Source organism: Etheostoma spectabile, chromosome 24 (genome assembly GCF_008692095.1).
Source record: "Etheostoma spectabile isolate EspeVRDwgs_2016 chromosome 24, UIUC_Espe_1.0, whole genome shotgun sequence".
Lineage (NCBI taxonomy): Eukaryota > Metazoa > Chordata > Actinopteri > Perciformes > Percidae > Etheostoma > Etheostoma spectabile.
Genome location: NC_045756.1, coordinates 70576 through 82279, shown reverse-complemented (window position 1 = coordinate 82279; position 11704 = coordinate 70576). Strand labels below are relative to the sequence as shown.

At 41.0% G+C, this 11704-nt stretch overlaps 1 protein-coding gene across 1 annotated transcript in view; it reads right to left on the bottom strand.

Annotated features, from left to right (window-relative positions):
- LOC116673800 (CLIP-associating protein 1) overlaps window positions 1-11704 on the bottom strand; it is a gene marked incomplete in the record, with an annotated part of 89945 nt that overhangs the window by 67297 nt on the left and 10944 nt on the right. Inside the window, 2 exon segments of the mRNA XM_032506069.1 lie at window positions 5705-5775; window positions 7248-7345. Coding sequence (XP_032361960.1) covers window positions 5705-5775; window positions 7248-7345 — 169 coding nt within the window.

Below are 11704 nucleotides of genomic sequence, written 5' to 3'. Positions count from 1 at the left end.
CCCCCCGTGCACACCCCAACCAGCTGGAACAACAGAGGGAGTGACGTTCCCACAGAGCTATCAGGCTTCACTCGCACAATCAGACCAAGCAAGAGTCTGGAGATACAGTGAGGATTTTATGAGAAATACGTTGAGTATTGGTGAGTTTAGTGTCTTTAGATCATCAGTAAATACTGTCCCAGGGTTAGGGTTAAAGGAAATACTTTTAGAGACACATCAGAAGTTGATTTGGAGTTTTTCCTTTCATAAAATATCGCACTTAATCAGTGTTTTTTGCCCCCAACGTCTCGTATCGAGCCACTTAATCATTTAGTAAAGTTCAAGTAGTGGTAGTAATAAAGTGAGTTCAAGTGATCAACAGAGAGCTGATTTCTTTCACAATAAGAGGTTTCATCTCATGAAAAACACTGAAAACACTTCTGAACACATTCCTGCTGCTCTACATAACTTGCATTACATTGACTGTCTACTGTATGCATAATTGCACATTTTTAAAGCAAATTTTGCTGCTCTTATTTTCCTCATTGTCTGTGTCTTCTTATTTTTTTTACTTTTTATATTGTTTACTTGAATGTTATGTTTGTCTGTGGACCTAATTGGTTAAAAAGGTCTTGTCTTCATAGAGGGAAACGTAATTTTGATCACTTTGTATGTTTTGACATGTGAAGAAATTGACAATAAAGCAGACTTTGACTTTGACTCATGAAACTGTCCAATAGGCTTTCAGGAGCGCACAAAGGGTTCAAAGACAACTAACAATTCTCTGTTGAGTCCTTTTTTTGGTCAACTATATCCAGATAATATTCAGATAATATTCAGATAGTATTCAGATAATATACAGATAATATACAGATAATATACAGATAATATTGTCCAGTGTCAAACTCACTAAGTGTGTGTGTGTCAGACACTTGTTTGGTTTAGAAAACTATCAGAAAACAGTAAAAATTAAACTGTCAATTGGGAAAAATGACCATTACCCTGGTGCAACATACAAATATTTGAGGGTTTCTACTTGCTCTGACAGCAGAAGTTCACTGATAATATCTTTTATACCCAAACTAAACTGGTATTGTAACTGAAACCTACCTAACCTTTTTATATTTTTGTTGACTTGTTAGGTTTTTCGGGTCAATCAGGCTCTGTTCCTGTTTGGACTAAACCACTTTCCTGTTGGGTATCCTCTAGTTTGTGTGAAGAGGAGCTTTCCTGTTGTGTTGCGTGCGTCTGTGCAGAGAGGAGTGTCAGTGTTGAGCCGCTGTGGCAGGGAGGTTTTAGACAATAGTTTAATTTTTAAACCTGTATCTCTGCACGCCTAAATGTGTGAGGGTCAAACGTTGAGGAATTGTTTTATATTGCTGTAAACTAAACATCTGGGAACCTATGATGGGCAGTTTTCACTGTTTTTTGGACATTTTTAAATTGTTTGTTAAAAATGGGGCTAACAGAGGAAATTATCTCAACACATCAGAAGTAAAAATGTGTATATATGTGTATTAAGAAGCCGAGATGGATGGAAAAAATCTCCAAAAGGCATCAAATGACAGATTAGAGATTCGCGGTGCATGCTATAAACTCTGCAGGGTGCCCAAATTTCTGAAGACGCCATTTTTTATGTGTGTGGAGGCCAGGAGTTCACCTAATGAACTTGCACACTAAGCTCAGTAGGTATGTCTTCAATTTATATACACATAAAGAAGGTGAATTAGACTAAAACAGCATGTGACATTTAACAGCCCTAAATGCCCTTTAAGGGCTCTTTCAACCTGTCTGTAAAGACTCACTGGTGCGTGGTGCTGTCTTTCTGTCCCCTGCACACTGTTCATTATTCAGGAGGTTTCCAACTGTGCAACCCAAGCCCTGCTGGCAGAGAGTATCTGTCCTCGTCTCTCAGCGCCGTCCCTGCAGGACCTCCTGACGCTGCGTGACGCACACAGCCGGGTCCCGGTCTATCCAAAAACCCACGGAGCTGGATTCAGAGCCACCAAACATCCAAAGATGACGCAGTTTGAGGCTTAGGCTGAATCTCATGTCTCTGTCTTACCCCTTCCCCTTGATTTTGCACGTTCCCGCGGGACCCAGTGCTGTCCCAATCCTCTTTTCGATCCAGGGGTAGGGCTAAGACAAAGGGGCGTATACCCCTTTAAACCAAGTGAGGACGAGCTTACTTGGAAACAAGGCCTATTGTGCAGCAAGCAACAATGGCTAGAGTTCATGCTTAACTTGGTATTAGTAGTTACTAGCCCTTGACCCGAAATAATTAACATATATATTCATATCGGACCAGATAGCTGTTCAAAATGTCAGTTCAGTTCGAGCCCTTTGCGTCCTAAGTGCTGAGTAATAAAAGGTACAAGTCGTCAGAGCATTTGAGCGCTGAGGTGTTTCCTTGGCTACCGGCTGCTCTACTTTTAATATCGCTCCGCACTCAACTCAGATTCACCAAGCTCTACTCAAAGAATTTTAAAAAAGCGGCATTGTATTTATGAGATAAACACTTCTTTTGAGCCAGGAGCTCTGTCAGAAGAAGTCCGCTGGATGACTAGCACTGGGGATTTAACATTTAAAAAATCCGCTCTGCACTCTAACATGCTCTTACTCCAAGTCACACAACTTTTAAATAACCCCCAGGTTTGTTTTTGTTTTTTTATATAGCAAAATCTGCATTTTCTATAAACAAACCATCTCTATCATTTGAATTATACTACTTAAGTTGCACTAAAGCAAAAAGAGAAATTGTCTGAAACAGTGTGAAAATAGATTAATCGTTTGAGTCGGTTTGAGTTTGTAAGAAACTTTGAGACATGTTATTCACCAAAGAATCAATAGAAAACTAATTGATATTAAAAATAAAAAGTTAGCTGCTGCCCTGGTTTGTATAAAAGTGACGTAACATCTTCCAAATAGTGGAAGTATTGTTCAAAAAGCTTCAGGCTGCTCGTCTTTTATTAAACTGACTGAGCCATGTTTCAGGAATAGTTGTTTTTAAATCAGATGACCTGTAAAATCAGACCATCTGTTTACTGCTGCAGAAAGTTATGTATTACCTAATTTAATTATATCTGAATTATTTCAACAAACCAAATCTTGCAAGGATGATGATTGGCTGCCAAGAATGCATTTTAAATCAATTGTAATATTATGTTATAAAGGGTTTAAAGGACACGTTACATCTCTGATCGACAAATGCTGCTTTTGTGTTTTCTTTGGCTTTTTACACTAGCTTAATTTCTCTTTATCTAATTTATCTGGTTTTCCTGTTGACTTTATACTCAAGATAAGTGTCATACAAGTAAAGTTGTCATCATTGCTGGTGCACTAACTTAGATTAGACTGTAATGCTGCACAACATATCACCTGTAATGACAGTAAACGACACAGAACACCTGCAAAACTGACAACAACGCAGGTGGCAACGACGGCTCGTGTTCCTCAAACTATGTTCCCTAAATCAACAATCTTAAAATGGTTTTCACCCAAATTAACTTGAGTTATCGTCATGTTTTTAGACTGAGCAAAGTGGGATTATACGCATCACTGAGCTTCAGCTACGTGTGGCATTCAGGTCCCAATTATGATCCCGGTGCAATTATCAAGGCTCACGAGCACAGAGAGAGTCGGGTAACAACATGTTTCTACATCCACAACACAAGCAGACAGATGAATAGTGTCTACGTGAGACGTGCGGGTATTTAAAACAGGTCTTAAACATTGAATTAGAAATGATCTGCTTCTTGTATGTGATGTATTTACCTGCAGGGACGCAGCTTAAGTGTGCGAGACGATACCTTCCTGTGGAGCTAGCGACACGGAGCCCGAGCTGATGCACTGCTGCTGCCTCCTCCCTTCCCCTCCAACCAAAAGGTCTTGTGACTGTAGCAACGACAGCTAACACCACTCCTACAAAATAAGAGCCCCGGGCTGCAGAGTCTTAGTTTTTCCTCTTGGCTTTCTCAATCTCTCTCGTCCTAATCTCAGTCGTATGGTTTATTTTTAACGTTTCTGCAGCCGTTCGGTTTTCTTCCTATGTTAGTTTTTCATTCTCTCTCTGTTTCTTTATGTAGTTTCAGTGTCTGTAAGTGTCTGTTAATGAAAATAAAGTCATAATATTTCAAGATAAAAGATATAACATCACGCAAACAAGTCAGAATATTATGAGAAAAAAGGTCACAACTTTTAAAAGTTGTAATATTCTGAGAATAAAGTTGTTTTTCCAATGAAAATGAAGTTATAATATTTCACTACAACTAGAATCAAGTCATAGCATTGGAGAATAAAGTCTTAATATTACGAGGCATCACTGAGCTACGGGTCGGAGGAAAGACGAGACACTAAATAACGCAAGAAATAACATTTTATCATGACTTAATTTTTTCAATCTGAGCCTATTTTTTCCTGCAGTTTTATCTTTTGGTTTGAGGGAGGAACATGTCGTTCCCTGCGTTCCCCCCCGAAACCAACGCCTATGTTATGTTCTTCTCTGAATGATTCATTCGTTTTCTTTCTCATCCCCGTTCTCCAGGTCTGAGGTGATGCTTCTCCCTCGCCTGCTCAGGTCAGCGTGCTGACGTCCACATCTCTTTGAAGTGAAGGACGTGTGTTTCTTTCCATTAAAAACCAGGGTGCAGACACACAATCTAAGCCTGTGAGGAGCTTTAATGCACTAAATCTAATGCAAAAAAAAACATAGTGACAAATATCAAATTACCTTTCTTAGATGATAAGCTTTTTCTTTCCATAGAAATTAGCAATCAGGCCCCAAGACCTGCAAGCACTTGTTCACTGTCCACTGATTTATTGCAAAATGAACACTTCCTGCAGCTACTTCACAATAAAAGCTTTTAACATGTAAACAACCCGGATGCTTTACTTGGGAAAACAGAAAGTCACATAACATCTGCCTCGAAAAAAGGTTGTGATTGTTAGATTTGTGATAAGAGAGATAATCTGTAAATGGGTAAAGCTCCTTCCTTCATGTCAGATTATCTCAGTGACAAATTCACGTTGTTCCCTCAAATTCATGTCTTTTTCTTTTTAATTCACACAGCCCCCCTGAGATGAAAGCTGAGCTTCGTGACCACAGCGATGAGGCCTGTCAGCTAAATTCAAGGGACTCAAAAGATCAATCTGATGTCCCTCAGTCTGGGTTTTACTCCTCAACCAAACAGGCTCAACTTTACCCAGTCAGCTGCTAATATGTGGTGTAATATTCTCTGCAGAAATCAGCTCCTTCAGCCCTCTCTGTCCCAATCAGCAGGGTCACTTTCCCCGCAGCGAGGTGGGTGAAAGCTGCTCACCTTCACCGAGCACAAAGAAACCGGCTCAGGTTACGTTCTGGCTGAAAGACGGCACCCCCACACCCACCGAGACCGGTGGAAACCAGGACCAGGGCTTCCCACTTCACACAACATGCTCACTGTGACCGATGGGCGGAGATACTCTCTCAGACCTTGTAACTTATTGTACTCCACGTTCTTTAAGTTTTAGATTTACAGCCTTTATCGTAAACTCAGAAGACCAAAATACACAAACATATCAGAGCAACTACGTCACATGCAGGTACTAGACTGTGTGTGCAATGTATTTGCAAACTGGAACAAATTAGGTGTAAAATGAGAGGTTCAACGACAAGATTTAAGAAAACATGCAGGTCTTTCGTCATGGTGGTAGTAACTAAACTCAGGAGCAGGAGACGTGATCTTACCTGACACAGGTGAAAGGACCATGTTCCCTGACCTCTGAACTTCGTCGAATTTACTGAAGATGACGTTTAGCCTGGACAGAGGGGGGGTGGGGGGGATTAACACCACATTCACGGTAGAAAATAAACAGCCCTGCTGCCTTCAGGCCTCCGAAAAACAGAAAACTGGCTCATTTCAGACTCTCCAGGGAGCAGTTAAATAGGCCACAGTAACAAAATAACATGATTGATTCCAACGCTCTTTGCCAAGTACAAATCTCTACTTTCATTAATTTTGGGTCTTATTCTATTTTATAGCATTGTAAAACAAATGGAAGTGTTGTTGAAATAGTGTTGAGTAAAAGTTGACATATTCCAGTCTGTGATTATCATCAACATCCATTCCTTTAATTTTAGTCTCAATAATTCCTAATTTCTGCTTTTCTAACTCAAACATTAGGGATAATTTCCTAAAATGAGGTTTATTGACCATAAATTCCAAAAATAACTGTAAAACTAAAGTTAATAACTTAGTGTTACGTAGTGTTAAACGTCAAAAAAACATTGGATAAAGTGTTGAAAAAAGGGACAAAAATTTTAAAAACATTGATTTAAAAGCATCAACAAAAGGGTTAAGTTTCAATTTTAACGGGAGGACAACACAAGGGTTATGCTATAAAATTGAATAAGACCCAAAATTAATTAACATGAGGACAACATGAGGACAACATGAGGGCAACATGGGGACAACATGAGGACAACATGGGGACAACATGGGAAGTACAACATGGGGGACAACATGAGGACAACATGAGGGCAACATGGGGACAACATGGGGACAAAATGGGACAACATGAGGGAAAAGGGGACACGGGAAACATGAGGCAACACATGAGGAAACATGAGGACACCAACATGAGGACAACATGAGGACAACCATGAGGACAAACAATGGGGAACAACATGAGGGCAACATGAGGACAACATGAGGGCAACATGGGACAACCTGAGGGAACATGGGGAACAACATGGGGACAAACATGAGGACAACATGAGGACAACATGAGGACAACATGAGGATCAAACGTTGAGGATTTGTAGTTTCTGTTTTATATTGCTGTAAACTAAACATCTGGGAACCTATGATGGACAGTTTTCACTGTTTTTCGGACATTTTCAAATTGTTTGTTAAAAATGGGGTTAACAGCGGACGTGATCTCAACACATCAGAAGTACAGTGGGGGTTTGAAAGTTTGGGCAAAAAATGTATATTAATGTGCATAAAGAAGCCAAGAAAAGATGGGAAAATCTCCAAAAGGCAGACGCCATTTTGTAGTTTTCTGTTATTTTGAAAGTGTAAATGATTAAATAAAATCTAACTTTTAGCGACATATTATACAAATGTCTAATCGGTCATTTGATGCCTTTTGGAGCTTTTTCCATCTTTTCTTGGCTTCTTCTCACATTTTTTACCGGGGGGGGGGGGGGGGGGGGGGGGGGTGCCCAAACCTTCGAACCCCACTGTGTAAGTTATTCATGCATTTTTACGGAGAGCATTTGAACGCACCGCGACTGAGGCAGACCCTTCTTTCCCAGGTCCATCCTCACTCGTTCTCCGACGTGGCGGTAGATCTCCACCAGGCAGCTCATGGCTCCGTCACGCACCTGCAGCTCGACAACAGAGACAACACACGAACACAAACGGTTTAAAATTTAATTAAATTAAATAACGATAATCTGCTTATTGATCCCCAATGGGGAAATTACAATTTACACTCTGTGTCCACACTTCAGGTCCACACTCAGGTACTTTTATTTTCCTTTAACGTCACATTTTATCACTTTGTTCTCTTCCTGTATTTTACCCAAGTATCTGATTATTTTGCTCTTTTCCTTCATTGAATTTCTTACACAATCACTTTGCCTTATTGCTTTATTTTGTGTGCCTCCAATTTTGCTAATTCCATTTGTATTTGTGTGTATTTTTATTTTGCAGATTGTTTTTGATACTGTTCTAAACTTAAGACGTAGACTTCTCTTTGTTGGTCCTTTTGGGAGGACTCCCGCAAGGAAATTGAAAATTCCAGCAGCAGTTTTAGCAAGAAAAACAACAAAATAGATTAAAAAAAGACAGTATAAAGAAAACAAAATAACAACAACAACAACAACAAGAATATTCGTCAAATAAAGACAAGAAAGACCATAAATTATTATCAAAGTGTCAGTGTTGAGTCCAGTGTTAAAGTGATAAAGTGACCAAGCGCTAGTAATGTAAGTCCAGAGCCCACTAGTGTGCTGTGTGTGTGCTGTGGTGTGGGCTGGTGTGGTGTGTGTGTGTGATGTGTGGTTTTATGTCTTGTGTGTGTGTGTGTGTGTGCCTGGGTGTGTGGTGTGTGTGACTGTGCTGGCTGTAAACTTGCCCGGTACGAGGATTCGCGTGCTGAGCCCCAAAGCTTTATAACATGTCCTGTCACAATGTCATTGGGTTTAGCTGTTTTGCCATAGCAAAGAAAACCAAATAAAACTGAATTAGAGGGCAGGAACATTACAATAAAAAGAGGCAAAAATCGCCTATTGCGACAGCCTAAACAACGTAGACTGCTGTCCAGACTGGCGTCTTGCTAACAGCCAAAAAAGGGCAATAAGCTTAAATAGTAAATAGTTCCTGAACTCCTCCGATATTGGCGAGAGAGAGTTTGCAGAGACGTGGTTTGAATTCGGGCGAAGGAGTAAGTGGGCAAGGTTTTCCGTCCTAAAGAGCGAAGGCCGAAGTGTGATGCCGCGGTGATGATAGAGCTCGCCAGCTAACAGGAGACAAAACCCTCAAAAACACAGAGCACGGTGACGAGAGGGGCGAGAGGGTGGGGGGCGCCGGGTGGGACATGAAGGTGGTCTAGGGCGTTGGTGGGGGCTCCTTTTTTTGGAGGGCGACCCCCCTAGCCTGCAAGGTCATAGGTTGTTTTTTTTAACTTCTAGTTTTATTGAAGTAGGGCGGTGCCGGGAGTAGCGGCAACGAGTTGTGGTTCGTGGCAACTTCGGCCTTCACAGTCCCCTATATGCGACCAAGATACGGGTGTGGCTGGTCGGCTGGAGATCGATGCCACATCGGGCATGCCAGGTGCCCTTGAGCAGGCACCGTACCCCCCCCCCCCCCACCCCCCCCCTCCACCCTCAGGACCGCGTCCCAGCGTGGCAATCTGCCCCCACCCACTACTGACATCTCTGCATGATGTAGCGTCCCTGAGCGCGTCGTGTGCGGTGTGTGCCCGTGTCGTGTGCGTGTGCGTGTGTGTGCTGCCGCGTCGTTGTGTTTTTGTGTGTGTGTGTGTGTGTGGCGCTTTCAGGCCCTGGTGCAAGTTGGTTACTAACAAACAGGGTGTAAATTGTAATTTCCCCACTGGGGATCAATAAACAGTATAAATTATTATTATTATTATTATTATTATAATATTCAGTATATTGTTACAACTGATCAGGCTTCTCAATTTGTGAGTAATATATGACAAAACATGAAAAAGGGGGAAACTCCTGTGGGAAAAGGTGATGATAGCCATAATAAAATAGAAATAAAAATACATTTCAAGTCAATGCTTTATCCACTGAGTCCAGGCTGTGAACCAATGTCCTCATGCTTTATTTAAGTGTGTGTCTAAGTGTCCACTTCTGCCATCTTTGGGTACACAGACCTTCTCTCAAACCTAGCCCGTATTTCTTGTACGACATCAAACCATTGTTTCCGTTTAGGACAACCGGACTTATACCAGCTTCTGGCTATCACTTTCCTCGCGGCTGTGAGCAGTATCTTGACTAGGCACCTGTCCTCGTATACTGTTACAGGTGAAATAGGACCCAGGTATAAGACTATGCACGTGGAAGGAATCAAGGCGACAGGTTTGATACCCGCAAAGGTTTCTTTTACCGAACCACATCAACTCCCACGTGTGCAAAAGGAAGAAGAACTCAGAGATCCTGGGTCATGGTCTGCTAAGCTGTAACGTTTGTGTTTGACCAGCAGAGAGCAGCCAAAGACCAATAGTAGGCTCGTTCGAGATGGGGGGGGGGGTCACAAAATGCTGTGGTAATGTCAGACATTTTTCGCATCTGTTTCAGCTGTTTTCCGGCTGAACATGAAATGACAATAACACACTGTGCAGCGATTCCAATTTAATAACATATAATCAACCTACAATCATCTACACAGTCCCTCTAGTGTTTAGTATTATGACAGAGAAGATCTTAAAATTCTCTACTGCGATGTGTTGCTGATTTTAATCACAGACTTTATGCTGATCTTGATTGACGGATTTTAGTCCCCTCTGACTTCAACTAACTTGAACGGTTGTTCTGTACCGAATCGGATTTTAAATCAGAGAAAAGAAAAAAACAAATAGCATTTAAACTCCCTCCGATTAAAAACATTAAAACGTTGTATAAAAGTCATCACGTTGGGGGTCGATTGGTGACCAATCAGCTGTTGGAATCAGCCCTGTATAACTGCGTTTCCCAGCTGCTCTGGTTCTTGCCAGTTTGGGAAAATCAGTTGCGCCGCCTGGTCTCAGACCGGTCTCGACTGCGGGAGTCGTGAATCTTCTGAGATTATCGTCGCCCGCGTTGTGCAACGACTCAAGCGGTCCGGGATCAGTCGGACACGAAATCTCCCCATCATGCAATGGGCCAGTCGGGGGGGGGGGAGGAGCAGGTCTTAACCTGCTTGTGGATCCCGAGGAGGTTATAGCAGATTGAGGAACATTTACTGAGAGTCAGACTCTGAGAGCCATACCTGACAAACAAAACCCCCAAAAACAGACCTTTGAGCAAACTCGCATTAAATAAAAACCCATTCATGTATATTTTAAAGTTCATATATCTCGCATTTACTTACTATGGCTTGCTTTCTTTTCTGCACAAAGTCTTTTATTTTGAAAATAAAAATCTGAGTAAGAGTAGATCTATTTAGTGTTACAATAATGAGCATTTACACTTTCAGCCATTTTTAAGCATATGTTACAAGAATTCTGGGTTCCAGCTTTTTTAAAAGTGAGATTTTATCCTTTTATGTTCTAATATGTCGGTAAATGGAATGATTTTGGGGTATTGTGTTGGTATAAAAAACAAACAAATGAATCTGTGCAAACTAAACCTGTTTAATTTTTTGTGGGATATCTTCCAGGCCACACACAATTAGCATAGTAAATTAATAGCCTGAAATGATCGTTGTGACCACCCTAATCTTATTTAATAAGATACAAACATTTGTCCTGAGTTGTAATACAAAGTAGGAAATTTTTAAATATATGGCGCAAATCTAGACAATAATCAGAATCAACTCAGAATACTTATTGATCCCCGAATAGTAGAAATATAATAAAGACATGTAAGAGTGGGATATTTACACCTCAGTTATAGAATATTATGATACAGTATTTACTAATTTAACATGTTGCAGTGGTGAAAAAGTAATAATACATAATAAAGATAAATCATCAATACTAATCTTTTGACATAAACCTATTTGTCCGCATTGTCCAAATCAGTTAAACCTTTCCATATACCATAGGAATATTATTTTAATTATGTAATTGTCATTAATGTGTATTTAAACCATTAATAATCTCCCGTACACCTTGAGGTTGGAGATGAGACAGAGCAGAGGCCTTCTCTGGTCCGGTTGTTCCTTGTGCTTGAGCCTCCATCATTCGCTCCCACACATACTGTAAAGAACACAAAACCCTTATTTATGTGTTGTGTTTGTGTGTGTGTGTGGTTTGTGTGTGTGTGTGTGTGTGTGTGTGTTTGTGTGTGTGTGTAATTCATCGGTTATGAAGCTATGCATAGTGCGGAGCGTGTTCGCTAAGGTATAACTCTTTTTAGCTCGGGTTGGGTCTCCTCCCATAACGTCCTTGGTATGCTGAGGTTCCGATGTGTTTGAGGTGTGTTAGTCACGTTGTGAACACATAACAATGTCACGTGACACACAGCCGTCTCTGACCTCATATACTGGGGACTATTTTCTCAAAAGGCGAA